At 40.7% G+C, this 24,070-nt stretch overlaps 1 protein-coding gene across 3 annotated transcripts in view; it reads left to right on the plus strand.

The window, feature by feature from the left end:
• The window catches only part of ap3b1a (adaptor related protein complex 3 subunit beta 1a), a 325,597-nt gene extending 310,499 nt beyond the window's left edge, over positions 1-15,098 (plus strand). For all 3 annotated transcript variants that reach the window (XR_013579525.1, XM_078563182.1, XM_078563190.1), the window contains one exon: positions 12,730-15,098. Coding sequence is in view for 2 of the 3 variants with exons in the window: in XM_078563182.1 (XP_078419308.1) it covers positions 12,730-12,883 (154 nt within the window). In the remaining variant the exon portion in view is untranslated. The remainder of the gene's footprint in view (positions 1-12,729) is intronic.
• The last annotated feature ends 8,972 nt before the right edge of the window (positions 15,099-24,070 follow it).

Here is a 24,070-nt window from a genome sequence, read left to right on the forward strand (position 1 = left end):
TGCTAAGGCACATTGCTGTTGCACTAATATTACAGTTAAGTATTATACATTACCTGCTGAGTATTTCCAGGACTTTCTGCTTTAATTACTGTTGAGATTGGTTAATTCAGCGCAGACGAAACAATGGCTTTTTTTAAAATCTAAGTACTGGCCTTTTCAAATTTATTTGAAAGCCTGCTAGTTAACACTTTGTTACTGTAGTTCTCAAGAATAGTTCATAATGATAAAGCTTAAATTGTTTTCACAGTAAGGTTCTCCCCATCTTATTTCTATAACATTTGAGGCATTCAAGAGGGCATTAGATGATTATTTGAATAGAAACGATGTGCAGGGGAACGGGGAAAAGGCAGGACAATGGTACTAGGTCATAACGCTCAATTGGAGAGCTGATGCAGGCACAGCGGGCCGAATGGCCTCCTTCTGTGCAGTTAAAATTGTGATTCTGTGAACATTTGAAATAGCTGTAGAGATGCAGGGAGGGAGGGAACGGACACCTCCCCATCCTTAACAAAAAACAGATATGCTTCTAATAGTTGGGTTTTATTGCAATGCAACTATTTGTTTTGTAAGAATCCTTTAGCCCATTTCTGTGTTGGCTGCAAGGCCCAGTTCAGCCTTGCAGGTGACATCACAGACAATATTAAAGTGCCCTTCACACTAAATTGTGTGTGTGTTAGAATGGAATGTATATTTCCATTATGTTGAATGGATTGAATGAAAAATGGCATGCTGTGGCATAACCTAATTTCTCCATTTAAGCATCCTCCAAATACCAAAGGCATAAAACTAGGGTGATTGGTGGTAGGAAAACCATATGCTTACTATGTACATGAAAAACTCATCACATTGCAGATACAATACTCCATCTCCTGTCAAACCCCAGGATCTTTGCTGTTGTGGCAGGTTTTTTTCCCAAGCTATAAAGGTTCTCTACTCATTACTTTGCAACTCTCGATTTTAAAATTAAAACAAAACCTTTGGTCTCATCTTCACAATAGGCAGATTAGATCATCACTCTAGTTTGAAAGTGAATAGACCAGCCTGCATTTTGCTTCCCATTTTAACTTGCGACCCAGAAATTGCAGTTTTGGCAAGGGATCCAAGAACAAACATCAAAGGGAACAGTTCTAGCCTTTTTAAGCTATGTATACCATTAATGCAAAGAAAATTCAATTAAATTGGCCAGGCTAACCTATTTAAAGGCACAGCTATGAGCTGTGTTCTTACCAGGGTATGTGGCAACAAGTCATCGATCAGGCAGTTTCTTCCTCAGCAGTCATGAAGAGGACAAGCGAGCACACAAAACAAATGAGGGATGCGGTACCAAATTGGAATTTAACACTCAGTTTTGCTGGACTGTTGTGATTTGCAATGCCTACAGGAAGTGCACACCTGGCAACAGAGAAACCTGGGAAACGCTGATCCAACAGCTTCAAAAAAGCTGACATCACAGCTTCTTCACAACTCAGTCTTGGTCTTGTTTGTATTCTGTGTGACAAATACAAAGAAGTTTTAAATATCCGAAACAAGCTTCAGATATATGCAACACCGCACACCGCGCCCCCCCCCCACCCCCGGGGGGGTTACCCCCACACACAGTGGACCAAACTACTCATTCTTTTCACATGAGTGCTCAGATCATCCATGAAGTACTTGGATAATGAAGTTTATGTTCTTCAGTGCCTATAATGTAGTCATGGTGTACTGGTATATACCTGCTGAATTTTGTTGCTACACAATTGTTACAGGTTTTTAACCTGAGGCACCAAAGCACTGCTTCCAGCCTCTGCCTCCTTCCTCCTTTCCTTCATTATCATCCATTTCCCCGCCTCTTCAGTACTGCTACCTGAATTGTGCTACAGAAGGAAATGACATTGATCACTGCATACTGTCAGGAGAATTCCTATTCACAGGATTATTCCTGCCCATAGTATGCAGCAAGTCAGAATGACTTACTCCAAGTGTATATGCCACTGACCAATGCAATATATTGCCTGCATGACAACAAATGAACTGCACAAGAAGTATGCTGCCAAGGCACAAAATACATTTTGTCAAATGTGGCACTAATGCCCACCAAATTTGCCTTAGATTCTCAGAATCAATTCAAAAGACAACTAAACAGCCAGGCCTGTTCAAGGCAAAATTGAGAAGTGCAAGCAGCAACGAAAAAAAAATATAGCTGCTCTGGATCTCCAAATTTGGGAAATGGAGATTGTAGGTCATCAAGGACTGGAGAAATAGGCAGGTGGAACTCAATGCGAGTTAAGATCCAGGCAACTGAGTTTTGAACATGCTGTTTACAAAGGGTGAAAGGTTGATATCAGAGAAACCAAACCTAGAGGCTGTAACAACATGGAGAAAGATTTCAGCAGCAGTGGGATGAGGTCAGAATGGAGGCAGGAGAGTTGATTGTGGCCAGAATTTTGAGTTAGGTATCGATGAAGCAAGAAGGTGGCGTGATAGAAGCTTTAAGAAATCAGAGCGATGGAAGAGATATTACAACAGGATAGAATCAGAGCGGGTGGAAGACTTAGGAGCAGTAGAGGAGAAAAAGACTCGACTTCCAATTAAGTACTTTTGAAGTCTAGTCACAGTTCTAACAAATGTAGCAGCCAATTGTGCACAACAAGGTCTTGCAAAGAGCAATGTGATAATGATCTGTGTTTTGATATTAGTTGAGGGGTCAATATTGACCAGGACAGCAGGGAGAACTCTTTTTTTTCAAAATAGTGCCATGGAATCTTTTACAACAGTGTGAGAGGGCATATAGGACCTTGGTTTAACATTTTGTCTGAAAGATGGGACCTCTTGCATTGCAACAGTCCCTCAGTACTGCAGTGGAGTTTGCCTAGATATTCATTTTGTGTTCAAGTCGCTGGAGTGGGACTTGAACCTACAACTTTGGGACTCGGGTTAGGGTGCTACATTCTAAGCCATGGCTAAGAATGTGATGAGGGTAAGGTTGTGGCACAGGCAGATGCTATTTGTTATAGAGACAGATCTATGAACTTTTTTCCATTGGTATTAGAGGAGCAGGAAAATTGAGAGAGAAGATAATTCATTATGGAAAAGAGGAACCATGAGTGTCTTTGTCCTCAGCGTGATCCCGGAGTAACCGAAGGAGAAACAAAGACGAGTGAATTTATTTTATTAAACTGTTGGATCACTTTGTGTAGAAAATCTTCTACTGGTTCCTTTGTTACTTCCAGGCTTTCTTTAACCCTTTCATAACATTTCTATTTTTTATTTCCACTCTATATTCTCTGTACTCCAGTTTTAGATTTGAGCAAGAAAAATGTGTCATCCTGTTGACCTCAAATGTTGGTTCCTTGTCATCCAGTTGGTAGACAGAGTTGATAACTCTGTGAATGGCAAAAGTGAGCTTCTCTCCAGTTGGAGGGACAAATGCTATAATTGAATTAGGAAAAACATCAGTTGATCATTGGATATTGAAAAGCAGTGACTGTTGAAGCAGAATTTCCCACCTTTGAAGATAGATACCCAAGTCTATGTAGAGTGTCCATTAATGGTATACATAACATTGTTTAAAAAGGGATCAAAGGAAATGCCAAACAATTATAGGCCAGCTCGTCTTACATGAGCAAATTAGTAGAATCAATCCTGAGAGATAGGATTAACTGTCATGTGGAAAGGCATGGACTAGTCAGGGATCATCAGCATAGATTTGTTAAAGGAAGGTCTTGCCTTACAAATTTGATTGAATTCTTTGAGGAAGTGACAAGAAGGGTTGACGAAGGTAGTGCAGTGGATATTGTGTACATGGATTTTAGCAAGGCATTTGTCAAGGTCCCACATGGCAGATTGGTCAGGAAAGTAAAAGCCCATGGGATTCAGGGTAATGTGGCAAACTGGATTAAAGGTTGGCTTTGTAACAGGAAACAAAGGGTAATGGTCGATGGATGCCCTTGCGAATGGAAAGTTGTCTCAAGTGGTGTTCCACAGGGCTCGGTGTTGGGACCCTTCCTGTTTGTGTTATATATTAACCATTTGGATGTGAACGTGGGGGGCACGATTGGGAAATTTGCAGATGACACAAAGATTGGCCAAGTAGTGGATAGTGTAGAGGATAGCCATAATCTCCAAAACGATATAGATGGGTTGGTGGAGTGGGCGGTAAAGTGGCAGATGGATTTTAACATAGAGAAGTGTGAGGTCATACATTTAGGGAGGTCAAATAGTTACAGGGATTACAAAATAAATGGGAATATACTAAGAGGGGTAGATGAAGTGAGAGATCTTGGTGTACAAGTACACAGGTCCCTGAAGGCAGCAGTTCAAGTAGCCAAGGTTGTAAAGAAGGCTTATGGAATGCTCTCCTTCATTCGCAGAGGTATAGAATATAAAAGTAAGGATATAATGTTGGAATTGTATAAAACACTGGTGAGGCCACAGCTGGAGTATTGTGTGCAGTTCTGGTTACCACATTACAGGAAGGACGTAATAGCTCTGGAGAGAGTGTAGAGGAGGTTTACAAGAATGTTGCCAGGGTTAGAAAAGTGTAGCTACGAGGAGAAATTGGATAGGTTGGGGTTATTTTCCTTAGAACAAAGAAGACTGAGAGGTGACTTGATTGAGGTATACAAAATTATGAGGGGAATAGATAGAGTGGACAGGATATAATTGTTTCCCTTGGTGGGGAATTCTAGAACCAGGGGACATAGATTCAAGATAAGTGGCAGAAGGTGTAGGGGGGACATGAGGAAGAACTTTATAACGCAGAGGGTAGTGGGTGTCTGGAATTCGCTGCCCAAGTTGGTGCTAGAGGCAGAAACTCTAAACTCTTTTAAAAAGTATCTGGATCTCCACCTTAAGTGCTGTAAGCTGCAGGGCTAAGGGGCGGGTGCAGGAAGGTGGGATTAGAAAGGGCACCTGGGTGTCCTCGGGCTGGCTTGGACAGGATGGGCTGAATGGCCTCCTTCTGTGCTGTAACTTTTCTATGGAGAAAGCATGCAATGTGTACAAATTCAATTAGCATTAACAGAGCTCTCAGGAGTGGGTTGGGGGGAAGAGAGTGAACAGTGGGTGTGGGCCATATCACAGAATCACAGTGCAGAAGAGGCCCTTCGGCCCATCGAGTCTGCACCGACACATGAGAAACACCTGACCTACCTGCCTAACCCCATTTACCAGCACTTGGCTCATAGCCTTGAATGTTATGACGTGCCAAGTGCTCATCCAGGTACTTTTTAAAGGATGTGAGTAAACCTGCCTCCACCACCCTGCCAGGCAGTGCATTCCAGACCGTCACCACCCTCTGGGTAAAAAAGTTTTTCCTCACATCCCCCCTAAACCTCCTGCCCCTCACCTTGAACTTATGTGCCCTTGTAACTGACCATTCAACTAAGGGGAACAGCTGCTCCCTATCCACCCTGTCCATGCCCCTCATAATCTTGTACACCTCGATCAGGTCGCCCCTCAGTCTTCTCTGCTCCAATGAAAACAACCCAAGTCTATCCAACCTCTCTTCATAACTTAAATGTTTCATCCCAGGCAACATCCTGGTGAATCTCCTCTGCACCCCCTCCAGTGCAATCACATCCTCCCTATAATGTGGCGACCAGTACTGCACACAGCACCAACAACATGGGTTGAAAGAGGGCTAAGGTCCTGCAGGCAGATTTTAGGGAGCTAGGTAAGGAGCTAGCAAGCTGGACCTCATAGGTAGTAATCTCCAAGTTACTCCTGGTGCCGTACACTAGTGAGTATAGAAATAGAAGGATAGAGCAGGTGAATGTAAGGCTGGAGAGATGGTGCCGGAGGCAGGGGTTTAGACTCCTGGGACATTGGGACCGGTTCTTGGGCAATGGGACCTGTATAGGTCGGGCAAGTTGAGCAGAGTGAGGATCAATGTCCTTGCGGAATGGTTTTCTAATGCTATTGAGGAGGGTTTAAACTAACTTTTCAGGAGAATTGGAACCAAAAGGTAACATTAGAAGGAAAATCAAGGTGCACAAAGAACTAAGAGAGGCAGGTAACACTAAAGTAAGAAATAATGAAGTATTGGATGGTGTGCGGAATACGTAAGGCCTAAATTAGGGTTACTGTGCTTGGGATTATGATGTTGTGGTTATTGAAAAATGGCTTAAAGAAGGGCAGGATTGGGTACTAATTATTCCTGGATACAAGGTCTTCAGGAAAAGTTAGGGAAGAAAAGCGAGGAGGAGGGATGCAGTATTGATTAAGGAGAATATTACACTACTGCAGAGAGAGGATGTCCTGGAGGGGGCAAAGTCAGTATCTATTTGGATACAGCTAAGAAACAATAAAAGTACTGTTACACTATCAGGTGTAAGCCATTCACTAGTAGAAAAGATATAAAGGAACAAATTTGCTAGGAAAGTGTAGAGGCGCAAAAACTATAGAGTAGGTATAATGGGGAGCTTTCTTTATCTTAAAATAGACTGGGATAGTAATAAGGTGAAGGGCAGAAAGGGGGAAGAGTTTCTAAAGTGTGTGCAGGAGAGTTTTCTCTATCTCTGTTTCCAGTCCAACGTGAAAGCAAACATTGCTGGGGAGCATTTAGAGGACAGAGATTATTGTATTAACGTTAAGATTAGTTTTGGAAAAGGACAAGGCACAATCAAAATAATTAATTGGAAGAGGGCCAATTTCATTGGGATGAGAATGGATCTGGTCCAGGTAAATTGAAGTCAAAGATAGGCAAGCAAAACTGTAGCAGAACAATGGACTGCCTTTAAAGAAGAGATACTTTAGGTACAATTAAGATACATTTCCATGAGGAGGATAGGTAGGACAACCAAAGCCTGAGCCCCCTGCTTAGCGAAACAAGTGGAGATGAGATGAAACAGAGAAAGAGTGTTCATGTCAGATGTCAGGTTGATAATAAAAGTGAGAACCAGGCTAAATATAGAAAGTTTGAGGAGGAGTGAAAAAAGAAATGAGAAGCAAAGGGAGAGTATGACCAGAGAGTGGCAGCTAGCATAAAGAGAATCAAAAAGTCTTCCACAGGCATATAAATAGTAAAAGGGTGGTAAACGGAGGAGTGGGGCTGATTAGGGATGAGAAAGGGGATTTGTGCATGGAGACAGAGGGCATGACTGAGGTACTGAATGAGTACTTTGCATTTTTCTTTACCAAGTGGAAAAAGTTGCCCAAGTTAAAGAGGAGATTGTATTGACACCGAATGGGCTAAAAATTGATTTTTAAAAAAGGTATTAGACTGGCTGTACTCAAAATTGTGAAGGCATCAGGATCGGATCAGATTCATCCAAGGATAGTGAGGGAAATAAGGGTGGAAATTGGAAACCACCTAATCCTCCTCAGATACCGTGTAATGTCAGAGGACTGGAGAACTGCACATGTTACACTTGTGTTCAAAGAAAGGGTATAAGGATAAGCTTAGATCATAAGAAATAGGAGGAATAGGCCATTTGGTCCATTGCCATTCAGCCCATCGAGCCAGTTCCACCATTCAATAAGATTATGGCTGATCTGATTGTGGCCTTTGCTCCACTTTCCCATCTGCTCCCCATAACCCTTGGCCCCCTTATCAATCGAAAATCTGTCTAACTCAGCCTTGTATGTGTTCAACAACCCAGCCTCCACTACTGTCTCTGGAAAAGAATTCAAAAGTTTCACTACCCTCTGAGAGAAGACATTCCTTCTCATTTCCATCTTAAATGGGAGACCCCTTATTTTTAAGCTGTGCTCCCTAGTTCTAGATTCTCCCACAAGACGAAACATCCTCCTAGCATCTACCTTGTCAAGCCGCCTCGGAATATTTTGTTTCAATAAGATCATCTCTCACTCCAATGAGTATAGGCCCAACCTGCTCAATCTTTCCTCATAAGACACCCCTTCATCCCAGAAGTAAGTTGAGTGAACCTTCTCAAGTAAGGAGACCAAACCTGTACACTGTACTCTAGGTGCATCCTCACCAATGCATGGTACTTTTGTAGCAAGACTTCCCTACTTTTTTACTCCATTTCCCTTGCAATAAAGGCCGATATTCCATTTGCCCTCCTAATTATTTGCTGTGCCAGCATGCCAACTTTTTGAGATTCATGTGCAAGGACACCCAGATCCCTCTGAACTGCAACGTTCTGTAGTCTCTCCATTTGAATAATCTGCCCTTCCGTTCTTCCATCCAAAGTGGACAACCTCACATTTTTCCACATTATGCTCCATCTGCCAATTTTTGCCCACTCACTTAACCTATCTATATCCCTTTGCAGATTATTTTGTATCCGCACAGCTTGCTTTCCTACCTATCTTAGTATCATCAGCAAATTTTACTACAATACAGTCAGGCCCTTCATCCAATTCATTGATATAGATTGTAAATAGTTGAGGCCCCTGCACTTATCCCTGCGGCATTCCACTGATTAGTTTGCCAATCTGTAAATGACACATTTATCTCAACTCTGTTTCCTGTTTGTTTGCCAATCATCTATCCATGCTAATATATCATGCCCAACACCATGAGCTCTTGTGCAGTAACCTTTTATGTGGCCAAATACACTACACCTACTGGTTCCCCTTTATCCACCCTGCTTGTTACATCCTCAAAGAACTCTAATAAGTTTGTCATGCATGATTTCCCTTTCACAAAACCATGTTGACTCTGTCTGATTTTATTATGATTTCTTAAATGTCTTGCTACTACCCTCTTTCCCAATGACAGTGTTAGACTAACTGGCCTATAGTTCCCTGCTTTCTGTCTCCTTTCTTAAATGGTGGTGTTACATTTACAGTTTTTGAATCCGCTGGGACCTTGCCAGAACCTTGAATTTTGGACAATTACAATTAATGCATCCACCATCAATGCCCCTTTAAGACCCTAGGTTCAAACCATTGAGTCAGGAGACTTATCAGCCTTTAGTTCCATTAGTTTTCCTAGTACCTTTTCTCTAGTGATTGTGATTAAGTTCCTCTTCCTTCTTGCGTCTTGATTTCCTACTATTCTTGTGAATCTGTGTCTTCTACTGTTAAGACAAAATACTTGTTCAAAGTTTCTGCCTTTTCTTTGTTTTCCATTTTTAATTCATTCAGTCTCATCTAAGGGACCAACCCTTACTTTAGCTACTCTTGCTTTTTGTATAAAAATAGAAGCTTTTACTGTCTGTTTTTATATTTCTTGTTGGTTTTCTTTCATACTCCAATTTCTCCCTCCTTGTTTTTTAGTCATCCTTTGCTAGTTTCTTTTTAAAAATCCTAATCTTCGGAGCTACCACTAATATTTGCAGCATTATAGATCATTCCTTTCAATTTGATTCCATCTTTAACTTCCTTAGTTAGCCATGAATGGTGCATCCTTCTCCCAGCGTATTTTTTTCTCAATGGAACATATCTTTGAGATTTCTGAAATATCTCCTTAAGTGCCTGCCACTGCTTCTCTACCATCTTTCCTTTTACCCTATTTTCCCAGTCCACTTTAGCCAATTCTGTCTTCATAACCTTATAATTGTCTTCATCTAAATTTAACACTCTAGTACTCAGACCCAAATTTCTCACCCTCAAATTGAATGTGAAATTCTATCATGTTATGATCACTCTTACCTAGAAGATGCTTTACTATGAGTCATTAATTAATCCTGTGTCATTACACATTCAGGTCTAAAATAGCCTGTTCCCTAATTTATTACAAAAAGTATTGTTCTAAGAAATTACAAGCCAGCCAGTTTAACTTTGGTGGTTGAAGGCTTTTGGAAATGATTATCCAGGACAAAATTAACAGTCACTTGAACAAATGTGGATTCATTAGGGGAAACCAGCATGGATTTAAGGGCAAATAGTGTTTAACTAACTTGATTGAGTTTTTTGATGAGGTAACAGAGGGTTGATCAGGGTAATGCAATTGATGTGACTTCAAAAGCATGTTTGCTAACAGGCTTGTCAGCAAAGATAAAGCCCATGGAATAAAAGGGATAGTGGCAGCATACACACGAACTTGACTGACTGTCAAGAAACAGAGTTGTGGTGAACGGTTGTTTTTCAGACTGGAGGAAGGTACCCAGTGAGGCTCCCAGGGGTCAGTATCAGGACTGTTTATTTTCTTGATATAATGACCTAGACTTGGGAGTGCGGGGCATAATTTCAAAATTTACAGATAACACAAAGGTTGGAAGAACTGTGAACTGTGAGGAGGATAGTGTTAAACTTCAGGAGGACATGAGCTGGTGGAATGGGCAGACACACAAAAAGATTAAATTTAATGCAGATCTGAAGTGATGCATCTGGTAGGAAGAATGAAAACTGGCAATACAATATGAGGGATACAATTTTAAAGGGAGTGCAGGAGCACAAGAACTTGGGGTACATGTGCATAAACCATTGAAGCTGGCAAGGTAGGTTGAGAAAGTGGTTAACAAGGCAAATAGGATTCTGGACTTTAGAAATAGGAGCATAGAGTATAGAAGTAGGGAGGTTACGGTAAACCTTTTACAAAGCATTGGTGCATCTTCAGTTAGAATATTGTATCTAATCACGGGCACAACACTGGTCGTGAAGACACAAGAGGGTGCAGAAAAGATTTTTAGGAATGGTTCCATGGCTGAAGGATTTCAGTTACACAGAGCGGAGAAACTAGGGCTGTTCTCCTTAGAGAAGAGAGGTTGAAAGGAGATTTGATATTTGCTCAAAATCATGAGGGATCTCAACGGAGTGAATGGGGAGAAATGGTTCCCATCGGCAGAAGGGTTGGGAACCAGAGGTATGTGTTTCAAGAATTTTGTCATTCCTGTGATTTGTTTACACATCCTCGCTTCAGCATTTGGAAAGGAGTTCAGTTTTCCTTTGATTTAAACAGCAGAGCCAAAGGCAAGATGAGGAGGAAATATTTTACATATCGAGTGTTTATGATCTGGAATGCACTGCCTGAGAGTGTGGTGAAGGCAGATTCAGTCATTATCTGAAGAGAAAATTTGCAGGGCCACTTGGAAAGCAGGCAAGTGGGACTAACTGAAAGCTGGCTCGGACACAACAGGCTGAATGGCTTCATTCTGTGCCATAACCATTCTATGATGCTAACTCATGCAATACTCACAGGTTGGATTGCTGCCAATATTTGGCCAAAGTCTATTTAAAATCCAATTTTACTCAAGTTCTTATTTTTGCTATTTCATCTTTCATGACTTGATTCTTTGGGAAATTTCCCACTGGTATCCGTTAGTTTGAAAACTGGAAATTATATTCAGCTAGGCCTCAGTTTTTCCAATTGGGTCTTTAACTTAGTGCTTTGCAAGTTAATGTGATCCCCATTCAAACTTCTTCAAAATCTGTGACCCTAAATTTGTTTCTCGGATGGAAAATGGCAATATTGCAGAGGTTACTTTTTCTGAGACTTGTAAACTGCAGGATTTCATTGTAGTTTGCGAGTGTTTAATTTGGCATTTTTCCAAGTGGTTCGTCAAAATTGCTTGAAATTTCAACCAAAAGTTATTTCCCAGTTTCACTTGGACCAAGAAATTTTCCTCCCATTGTTTCACCATCACAGATGCTAACACTATGTGGATCTGCATTGAGCCCAAGTTATTAGATCATACATATTACTGTCATTCATATTAGTGGACATAACACACTCATGACTTGGTTCAGTCTATTATTTTAATGCAAATACTAAGTCAGTTATAGTGACTTATTTAATGCTTCTGCTGAAATAACGAAGGAATGCCACTCTATATTTTCAAGCTGTCATAGAGCAATTTCAGTAGTCTACTCAGTTGATTTCTCAATGTAAACCAATCACTAAGCAGCACATAGCTAAGAGTATGCTGCAATGTATTATTCATTGCTGGCATCTTGCAGGGAAAAAAGCCTGGGGTCGGTTGAAGGTCGTTGCACAACCACTTCAGGTGCATCTTTTAATCGGGTTCTGATAGTACTTATAAGACTTCCAGGTGAAATAAACTTGTTTACGAAGCATTATTGTGTATGTTTGACTACTGCACACATGAATACCTTGGTAATTTCCTCTGGCTGCTCAATCTGCTGCCTCTTTGCAGGGCCCACCCTATCCTGAATTGACATGACTTTATTTATTCTCCTATGGTATCAGAGTTCTTAAATGAAGAAAAAAAGATTGCTTAATTCAAGGGCTTTTAATCCTCAAATGATATGAATGCATTGCTCACTTGAATTCCACCCGACCTCTTGAATCGTGCTGTAGTTTTCTGGACTTTGCAACTGGCCAGCCATCAACTCCAATTTGGTATTGCATCAAAGCAAACTCAAAGGCTTGCATTTATACAGCACCTTTCACGACTGTAGGATATCCCATCATGCTCTAAAGCTAATGAAATACCTTTGAAGTTGTAATCACTGTTGTGTCAGATACAAGCCAGCCAATTTGCACAGTAGCTAGTACAATAATACAGGTTCTAGAACTTTATAGCATGCCAAAATAAATGATCATGTGTGGCCTTGCCTATCTATAATATCAGGGTGACAATTTCATGTATGTGCTGAACATATGGTTTCTCCAGAAATAGTTGAAGCAGACTTTACGCCAGTAGTTCGTGGAGGATCATTTTAACCGCAGTTGTCTAGTGTATGCACGAGTGAAGATATTCCACTGTTGTCTGTATGTGCATGATGTAATACACTATGCAAGATCTACAAGTACTTATAATTATATGGTCGGGTGGTTGTGGAGGCGGGGGGGGGGGAGGCAGGGAGAGGGTGGAGGTGGGGGAGTATTTTAATGAGCTTGATTTTTTTTTTTAAATCCTGAATTTTATTTTTCAGGTTTGCAGCAAAAACTGTGAACAGTGGAGCTTTGGTACTAATCACAATAGAAGTGAAGGAAGGATCAACAATGCAGCTCAGTATAAACACGGAAAAGTCTGTGATTGGTTCAGTGCTGCTGCGGGAGCTGAAGTCTGTGCTGTCTCAAGAGTGACCAAGATATATCTGCAAGCAAGTGTCTGGCAAACAGTGTGCTGGCCAGCCACTGCTGTCGTCTTTCGTTTGTAATAGACTCCCCTCCATCTAGCAATAATATGTAAACCACACAGTTACAATCTTGTTGAAATCTGCTTTGAAATACCATTATATTATTTAGCACAATCCTTTTCTTTTGCTTGCCATGAAAGCAGCACAGTTCCAAGTAACTAACCAAATGTTGAGCTGCTGGATTTAAAGATGGCCAAATCTTCCATTGTATTGTTTCAATATGGTGTTAAGGGTATTTTCTTTTGAATGGGCAAACATTGAATGTAAGTTAACATTGTAGCCTTTTGTTCTTACATCAGCTTTCTCCAGAGGTGTGTGGAACCACTGCATATAAAGCATTTTCACTGTCGCGTTTCATGTAGTTTCCAAGAAATTAATTTGAAAAGTGAGGCAAAAGAATCAATGTCCAACCATATAGTCTGAGAGTTTATTGTAGAAAACTTGAAAGGGTGTCTGACGATAGTGCTATAAAATTTATTGGTGCCAACCCCTCCCCTGAATGGAGTCTGTCTTGTATTGGTCCAAAATTGAGGGTAAAATTCATCCAAAGAAAGATATCTTCTGCCAAAAAAAAGTTTCACCTGTTTGATTACTGCTTTCTTTTGTGCTATGTTAATTCCCTTTTAGCATTCATGTTACAGAACCCTGATCTCAGTATTTTGTTTTGTGTGTTGCCATAAGCATGATCAGATATGATGCTTTCAGTTTTGGGATTTCTGTAAAGAAAACTGAACACTGGACATCTGAAGTTAAACCTGCTTTTGCCAGAAATGCAGAGCAGCTGATCAGTAAATGAGAAGGGGAGATTGATGATTTGGGTGTAACTCATTATCAGAACTCATTCAGGTATGACCCTATCACAAAATTTATTCTAAAAAAACAGCCATACTCAAACATTAACTAGCAGACTGTGCATTTCAAGGGTTTTGTCATTCCTGTGATCTGTGTCCACATCCTCACTTCAGCATTTCGAAAGGGAGTGCAGTTTCCCTTCAATTCCATCTCCTTCATTAGGGAACTTGCTTCAAATTGTTCTAATGCACCTCCTAGTGGTTGGCTTGTTATCAACATCACAGAAGCTTGGAAAGGAGTTACAACTATGCAGTGGTGTGGGGCTAAAAGAAAGAGGCAAAATAATCTTGCTGTCCTTTCCTTGCCCTTTTTGTAATGGTTATGAATCATGGCATCCTAAGGACTGAAAAATATTGAGATGGTTTTGAGTAAAAATTGCTTCAATGTGGTCACTAGTTGTAAAGCACTGTGCCTAAAAATGATTTTTTACAAGATGTATTTCTGATGATTAGAGCTTTCAAAGTTTAGTAGATATACTGTTTACATCTTTCTGGATTACTGTCGCAAATTGTAATTTCCTGGAGACTATAGCAGCTTTCCCTAATCATATAAGGGGAAAAGTACAGTTTGTATTTGAATTATAATTTTATTTTAGTATAAATTGGTAAATAATGTATAAATCCTGTTGGCCTTTTTTTCAGTTCAAAGTAAAAGGGGGAAATGGCTGCTTATGGAACAGCCTGCTTGCATCTTAATCTTGATTATGTGCCAGTTTTCCAATTACTATTGTTAGTCTGTAGAGAATAGTCACTAACAGTACTTGGAGATGCTTATAATGCTGTTTATTTTCTTCCTTCTCCACTTGTTTTGGAAGTAAAATGCAAAAATGAGCTTATGAAATTTCCAAATAGGTAAACAGGTTCCCACCTTAGAATTTATTTCTGGGGCACTGAGTGCTGTAACTGGATTTGGTATATCTCTGTGCAGTAATTATTTAATGATTAGGATTCCAAACAGTACTTTTCCCCCTGTTCTTGTGTAGTTGTTACATCAGGGACTTGTGTTTGCTGGTGTACAGCTGCTTCAGTTGATTTACAGTACTGCGGCTGTGGCCAGTCATAAATAAATCCTCTTATATAGTTGTTATGAACACCTGTTAGATCATCTGTCAGCAAAGCGCTGTTCACATTTATCATGGTGCGGTAGTTATTTTACCTCAATCCATTTACAGCGGACTCTGCCTCCATCACTGTATTACTATTACTGCACCATAATCACTCGTTTCCACTCCGTGTACAACTTGCAGATAAAAGATTTCAGTACTTGGCAAAATTTCATAAATAAAGGAGCAGTTCACTGCAGTAAAAGTTTATTTTTGTCATCATTTGTCACACTATTATACCATAAATCAAATAGAATAGTACTATCCCCAGTGCAGACAGCTCTTCAGCCTAGACATGGAAATGGTCTGTTTCTCTGTAGATGAGATGGCATGTCTTTCGACTTTAACGGGCTGATGGCTTTTCTCACTCATTTGATTTTATTGGATTTAAAAACCTGGAGGATTATTGAGGCTGGTGAACTATAGAGCCAGCTCCGAGAACATTTCTGACATGATAATTGAACCATATTTGTTGTTAGCAGATTTTGCTTGGTAAACAAAGCCTGCTACATTAACAAGTCAAATTTATTCAGAAATGGCAAGGGTTGGTGTGCAGTATTCAATAGAGTGGCTGGATCTGCTGAAATGGCTTTGCAAAAAAAAAAATCTAATTTGATGGGAAAATAAACCATTTACAGTTCTAAATGAGTGTTGTTACCTTTTTAACAGCAAAGACTGCTCAGTTTTACTTTTTATTTTATGATTTGCTCATCTTAGAAACCTAAACTTAACAGCTTCCTGTTTATATATTCTATCTAATGCCTGGTCTCAATGATCAGGATTTCAGACTGCTTACTTAACCAAAAGATAAGCTTACCTCATTCAACAATGACACATATACCTTTGCCTATCGTTTTTTTTTTGAAAGTGTATCTTAATATGCACATAATTAACATTCATGTATCCTCTTTCTTCTTCACCCCGCCTTGTGATTCTTAACTGCTTGTCACGTGTTTTAACATTTCTAAAGTGATATCTCCCTATATGTTCTCATTTTTTTAATAGCTTTTCCATCTTTGTTCTTTTTTTCCCCCTCATTTGTTTAATGCTTTGTCATACCCAATTTGGCAGCAACATTTATGGGAACAGACTCTGCAGTATTTACTAGGTGCAACGTGAATGTGTTATATTTCATTGGTGATTCACACACGATTCATCTAGCAATTCCACAATTGTAATATTGCATTTCGAGAGAACATATTCTCCACCTCACTGCAGACAGCTGTCTATATAACTGCTGTAGGAACAGGAGGTGCATATATATCAGTTATATAGACATTGAACTGTAGAATATTTACTTTAGGAAGGCATAAGATATTACAAGCATAGGATTATTGGATGAAACATGGAATGTTGACATTTCTCTTGTAAGTAACTGCCAGGCTGAATCAATGGAGTCAGTTATCAAGTCTATTGATCACATGCACTATAAATGTATATTTACCAAAAAAAGTCAAAACCTAATTTCTACCATTTTTAAACAAATGGTTGGTTTGTAATGTCAGTTATGTAAATCTTTTGAGCATTGTTTGTTGAGATAAGGGATTTTCATTTGTGTTAAAAATACATGTTGAAATGGTGACTGACTGACTGACTGCCATTTCCACCTCTATCTCCAATCATATTAATTTGGCTTCTCATGATTCTGTTAATTGTTTAATGTATGAAGTTGATATACATTTCACAAGTAAGACAATGTGCAGCTTTTAAATCAATCCTAATTGACAAGGTTGTGATTTTTAACAACCCTTTTGAAAGGATTAAAATACACTCATCTCAAGGTGGTCACATGTCACAGAGGATGATTCCTAAATGTTTAATTAGGTTTTTTGGTGTTGGGCAGAAAGAGATTTCTGAAATAACTGGTCCTGTTCATTCAGATTTAAAACCAGTTCTGAATTTCATGCTGCATCAACATACTAACTGTTAAGAGCATCTTCAATTAAAATATTTTTTTCATCCTCATTAATCTTGCCAAAGGGTGGTTTTGCCAGCTGATTGAAAATTGATTCTTGAAAGCATGGTTACATTTTCCGTGGCTGTGTTTGAATTCATTGCGCTTATTTTTGGTAGCAGCACAGATCTGTCAGCAGCCATCTTGGGCTTCCCTTATTTTAAAGATTCATTCATACATACACTGTCCCGTGAGCCTCCATGAAAAGATGACAGTATTCCTGGCATCTTATTGATTTTTTTCTAAACTTTTCTGGTACTGAATAAAAATACTGTCTCTATCTTTGAAACAATTGGTTGTGATGATTAAAGTAAAAGGTGATTACGCAATGCAGTCATAAGGACAGTTGTAAATTTATACTAAGCCAATCTTTAAAATAGAATCATAAAGAGCTGCATTTTATGACCCACAAATATGATGGCTTTGCAATCAGATTATAAGTGTTCAACTTGTTTCTTTACATGTCAGCTGAAAGATGATTATTTAAATTCAATTAGAATTTTAAGCTCAGGTCTCTTCTGTAGGACAATATATTGTAAATAGACTGTCCTTTGTGGTCATGAGCCATGAAACCAGAAGATCCCTAGTTTCATTCCTGTCAAAGTTCACTGATCTCAGCCAACATGGTGGTATACTGAGTTTAGTGTTCCTGGCTGGGTAAGGGACAAATTGGCTCCTTAATGCTTGTCCAGTGACAACTGCTTCAAAGTGCACATTTGTGTTGATGTTGCATGCTGAATGAAATCTTTCACTGTGCATAATTCACTTAATGTAAATTAATGGACATTGATCTGGAACAAAAGTAGAATGTAATATTAATGAAAATAAAGCTCTAATGTCACACATACAAAGCTTTCTATTATCCTACTGCTATATGTTGTGAACAATGGATAATCGAAGTATAAATGTCTTAGGTCTTGACTAATGCTCATGCTGAAACTTCCAAAAAGTGAAATATTCTGTAGTAGTACCATGCACTGATGCATCTCTCCACATTTCTGCATGTGCAGCCTTCCAAATCTGCACTCAGTCACTGGGGAAGATACTGAATGGAGGTGAATAGTTTGTCACAGCAGGAATAGCAAATCTACTGTGCAATTCAACTTGGATTACATTTGTACATCTCCTAATGGTTATGAAGCAAAGTTCAGGCCGATGCAGTTTCCTTCCTTTGTACGAGGGAAGGAGGAGGATTGATTTATAAAGATTGAGAAAATAACTTGCAGAAGTAGAGAAGGAGTTTATATTTTAAACATTAAATTCAATGGACTAAAGTGTTAGTGATAACCAATGGTTCATTTCACTTGTGTAAAATACCTTAATGATTCATTTGTGCTTGTGAATTGTGGCTTTCATAACCCTGAAATAAATACTGTGGTGTTCTACCAGTGCTGCACCCTGAATTTCTCATTTCTAGTGGTTATTGTCACTAATCCTGAGCATTCATATCGATTTATCAGTTCAGGTTTTCAGCATCTTGGACTATGCTGTTGTGTTATTTACTGCAATCAGTACTTTAATTAATTTGTTGCTATAAGGATCCCTTGTCCATAGATCACAGTGTGAGAGATACCAATTATACATCTTGTTTATGTGAGGCTCATAGTGCTGATTCCAGCACTGAAGGAAAGCTGAAAATACTGTTAATGATATGGTAAAGTGCAGCTGAAACTAATATTGGAGCCCATGATCCATCGAGTTATCTGGCTCCTGCTATTACAGGGCAGCAATAGAGAATGGATCTGTAGGTTTATCACCGCACACGGTGTGACAACTTGATTTTCTGCTTTCTCTGCGAGCAGCACCACAACATGATGGGGCTGTTAATTTCTGCATTTCATGGTGTCTGTCAGGGTGTTCAGAAGGAGAGAGAGCGGTTTAGGGAAAGGGAATGGAGCATGTCCCAGCTACGGAAGCACCTGTCGGCGCTGATGGCAGAGAGCACTTCTCATTAGTGTGCAGGTCTCTAACTGCAGCCAGGGACTGACAGAATGGCGTTACCAGCACACACACTGACAAGCACAGGGAAATCAGCAGCAGCAGGTCCCATTGTTTGCCCTTGATGAGCATGTCATTAATGGAAATGGAAGTTGTTGTGGGACACATCAGTATTCAAATAGCCTCCCTCTTTTCTTCCATTCTGCCGGCTATCTGGTCATTTCAATGTCTCTTTCCCCCCCCCACCCCCCACCCCCCCGACTCTTGCAGAATTGTGGCTGCTGTACCCAACCGATATCATCCAGATTGATATTTTTATGTGCACAAGACATTTGTCAAGGCTGCAGAACATATATAAAATGACAGTTAAACCCTTTGGATCAGATTTCTAAACAGACCTGCATTATACTGTTGTTAACCTTCTCAGCAACCTTCCACAGTGCTTATCATGGTTTTCTTTTAAACATATCATACCTTTAGATCATACTGTGCATCTGTGTAATAAGTCTGCAGCTGGTGCCCACCACACCCACTATAGTGCACAGAGATATTTAAGCAGTACTTCTGCAAGAGTTGTAATTAGTGGACATACCATAAATACACACCGGCTCCAACCTCTTTCTCTCCACTTTCACTCCCGCCCACTCAACATGTTTGCCCATCATACACTAGTGCATTATGAAAACAAATATTTTTTAAATATTGTGTAGACTTACCATGCATAAACCTGTGCCGTTTCACAATTTTACTTTGAGGGCAAACATTTCCAATGGTAAACCTGATGTTAAAATGTCAACAATTCCCTGTCATACCAAAACTGTCCGCTGTGATGCCATGAGGTGGCACTCAAATTGGAATTTTAAGCATTGACCGTTTGCAATTACGATAGTAATTGTTCTTTTAATTTAGTATACTGTATTCGTTGCTCACAGTGGTCTCCACTACATTGGGAAGGCAAAATGCAGACTGGATGACTGGCGATGTTCCACAAAGCATTCGGCCTGCAAGTGTGACCCTGAGTTTCTGGTCATTTGTCATTTTAATTTTCTGCCTCATTCCCACCCTAGCCCCTCTATGCTTGGCCTCCTGTGCTGTTCCAGGGAAACTCAATGCAAGCACAAGGAACAGCATCTGATCTTCCAATTTGGCACTTTACAGCCTTCTAGACTTAACATTGAGTTCAACAATTTGACATTACAGCTACTGTCCCCATTTTATTTTGCAGAGAGGCTGTTGGTAATGCTTCTACTATTTCCATTTACTCCTCGTCTGAACCCATCTTTAGTTTCTTGTCCTATTATCCCTTTTGTCATTTATTCTCTCCTGCCTTTCACCTTATATATTTTCCCTTTTATTCTTCCCCTTCCCCCTTTCTCTGCCTCTACCTATGAACATACGAATTAGGAGCAGGAGTAGGAGTGGCCACTTGGCACCTCGAGCCTGCTCCACCATTTAATAAGATCACAGCTAATCTGACTGTAACCTCAATTTCACATTCCTGCCTACCCCTTATTGTAAGGGTGGCTGAGTTGCTACTATTGATGGATTTGATCTGCAGACACTTATTGGGTGGATCAGATGCTGTTCCTTGTGCTTGCATTGAGTTTCTCTGGAACAGCACAGGAGGCCAAGCATAGAGGGGCTAGGGTGGGAATGAGGCAGAAAATTAAAATGACAAATGACCAGAAACTCAGGGTCACACTTGCAGGCTGAATGCTTTGTGGAACATCGCCAGTCACCCAGTCTGCATTTTGTTTTCCCAATAAACATTAAGTTTATTTACAACATATTCAGCAGCAACTACACATGTGCTTTCAACTCCAACTCTACCTCTACAGTGACTGCTGAGGTAGCCCATGCTACTCCCCTATTGGCTACTATAGATCATGAGATCTTAAGTATTATTCTTAAAGGTACATTACACACTAAAAACCATAATTACTACATTCAGCCCCCTTTAACTCTGCTATACATATATTTACAAGACAACACAATATTTACAACTGGGTAAGGAATTTACAAGTTCAGTTGTTCAGGTGGTTTCCTGGTACGTGTGGAACATTGCAACTCCACAACTTCAGAATTTTTCTCATGAACTTCCTTTTCTGGAGTTGCCTGAACATCAGGTGCTTCGGTGGGCACTTGCAGTTCTGTATCCTCAACTCTTACGGGAACATCCTACATGTCTGTCCTAGGTTGAGTATCCTCAACAGGAAATGCAGACCCAGTCATGATCACTGCTAGAACCAAATCCTGGTGATTTGCCTTTCTCTCCCTTAAATGGTCCACATGTTTTTGGATGATCTGACCTTCCACCTCCACATGGTAAGATAGAGGTCCAGTCACCGCACTTATTTCACCCAGTAACCACTTTGGTCCTTCCCTGAAGTTCAATTATACCGCCTATCCCACGGTAAATTTCCTCTTGCGATTATGCGATTCATGTCAAGTTTTCTGGCTTCCCTGGCTCCTTTCCACCCTCCCCTCTAAATTCTGCATTATTAAGCTCAATCTCGCCCTGCAACAGTGTTTCAACAATAACTCAGCAGGTGTGACACCTGTTGTGTCAGGGGCAGTCCTGTAATAAAAAATAAAGCATGCTAGCTTGGTTGCCAAGGAATCGCCAGTTAGCTTTTTCATGCCTACCTTGAACGTTTGAACCACCCTTTCAGCCAGTCCGTTTGAGGAAGGGTGGTATGGTGCCGTTTTCACATGAGTGATACTATTGAGGCTGATAAACCGTTGAAACTCAGCACTCAAATGCCTTGCCATTATCGGAAACTACTACTTCTGGTAGTCCGTGAATGGCAAAACTTTGACGTATTTTCACAATTGTAGCAGCCAATGTTGGTGGCTTCACCTCATAAATGTCCAACCATTTCAAATGGGCATCAACAATGAGCAGAAACGTTGTTCCCAGGCAAGGTCCAACGTAGTCAATGTGTAACCGCACCTAGAGACTGCCTGGCCACTCCCATAGGTGTAACGGAGTTGTCACTGGCAACCTAGTTGCTGACATTGCACACAGTGCTTTACTATTTCACCATTCATCCCACGCCACCATAGATAGCTGCGTGCTATGGTCTTCAAATTTGCCACACAGCATGCAAATGTCTCACCCGGGTCTCTATTTCACGAATAAAGCTTGAACCTCTGCATTGTGACACAGTGCTTTGGTTGAAAATGATCCTTCACGAGGTCCACCAATTCACTGAAATTTTTCAAATCTAGAGCACTGGGTGCCGTCAAACTTCAAATCAGACTGTAAGTTTTGGTCCCACAAGTACTCAAGAGGATCGCTTGCCTCTTCTCCCCCGTAACTCGTTCGCTTGAAAAAAGAACATGAGGCGTTCTATGTAATGAGATCAATCGTCTGTGGCTGGTTCAAAAGGATCAATTCTCCCAAATTGTGGCATTTTAAGAGAGGATAACTTCTTCAATTCTAATGGAGCTTGTTACTTACAATCACTGGGCAAGATACAGTGCCGATTTCTTTCTAACTTGATTTCTTCTCTTCAATCCTATCCTATTCTTATCACCAGTTTGTTGTAAGGGTGGCCGAGTTGCTACTATTGTTGGAGTTGATTTGCAGGCACTTATTGAGTTGAAACATTAAGATATTCTATTAGTATATCAATGGGAAGAGGATAATCAAGGAAAGAGTAGGGCCCATAAGGGACCAAGGGGGAAATCTATGGGTGGAGCCAGAGGACATCGCTAGAGTGTTGAATGAATGCTTCACATCCATCTTCACCCAAGAGAATGAGGATGAAGGTATCGAACTTGGGGAGAGAGACTTTGAGGTTCTTAAGCAAATTGATATAGGGAGTGACAAGGTATTGGAGGTGTTGGCAGGCTTAAAAGTGGACAAATCTCCAGGTCCGGGTGATTTGCGTCCCAGACTGCTGAGGGAGGCAAGGGAGGAGATCGCAGGGGCTCTGACCCAAATTTTTAATTCCACTCTGGCCACGGGGGAGGTGCCAGAGGACTGGAGAACAGCTAATGTGGTTCCGCTATTTCAGAAGGGTTGTAGAGATAAGCCAGGGAACTACATGCCAGTGAGTCTCACGTCAGTGGTAGCGAAACTATTGGAGAAAGTTCTGAAGGAGAGTATCTATCTCCACTTGGAGAGGCAAGGTTTGATTAGGGATAGTCAGCATAGCTTTGTCAGAGGGAGGTCATGCCTAAAAAATTTGATTGAATTTTTGAGGAGGTGACCAGGTGTGTAGATGAGGGTAGTGCAGTTGATGTAGTTTATATGGATTTCAGCAAAGCCTTTGACAAGGTCCCACATGGGAGACTTATAAAGAAGGCAAATGCACATAGGATACAGGGTAATTTGATAAGGTGGATTCAAAATTGGCTTAGTTGTAGGAGGCAGAGGGTGATGACAGAAGGATGCTTTAGTGACTGGAAGCCAGTGTCCAGTGGCGTAACACAGGGATCTGTGCTTGGTCCCCTATTATTTGTCATTTATATAAACGACATAGATGACTGTGGGGGATAAGATTAGTAAGTTTGCGGATGACACAAAGATTGGCCGGGTGGTTAACAGTGAGGTTGAGTGTCTTGGGCTACAGGAAGATATAGACGGGATGGTCAAATGGGCAGATAAGTGGCAGATGGAATTCTACCCAGAAATGTGTGAGGTGATACACTTTGGAAGGAGTAATTTGACAAGGGAGTATTCAATGAACGGCATGGCACTAGGATGTTCTGAGGAACAAAGGGACCTTGGCGTGTGTGTCCATAGATCTCTGAAGGCAGAGGGGCATGTTAGTGGGGTGGTGAAAAAGGCATATGGGACACTCGCCTTTAACAATCCAGGCATAGATTACAAAAGTAGGGAGGTCATGTTGGAGTTGTATAGAACATTGGTGAAGCCACAGCTGGAGTGCTGTGTGCAGTTCTGGTTGCCACATTATAGGAAGGATGTGATTGCACTGGAGGGAATGCAGAGGAGATTCACCAGGATGTTGCCTGGGATAAAATATTTAAGTTATGAAGAGAGGTTGGATAGACTTGGGCTGTTTTTGTTGGAGCAGAGAAGACTGAGGGGCGACCTGATCGAGGTATACAAGATTATTAGGGGCATGGACAGGGTGGATAGGGAGCAGCTGTTCCCCTTAGTTGAAGGGTCAGTCACAAGGGGGCATAAGTTCAAGGTGAGGGGCAGGAGGTTTAGGGGGGATGTGAGGAAAAACTCTTTTACCCAGAGGGTGGTGATGGTCTGGCATGCACTGCCTGGGAGGGTGGTGGAGGCGGGTTGCCTCACATCCTTTAAAATG

The sequence above is a fragment of the Cetorhinus maximus genome, chromosome 2 (assembly GCF_964194155.1).
Source record: "Cetorhinus maximus chromosome 2, sCetMax3.hap1.1, whole genome shotgun sequence".
Lineage (NCBI taxonomy): Eukaryota > Metazoa > Chordata > Chondrichthyes > Lamniformes > Cetorhinidae > Cetorhinus > Cetorhinus maximus.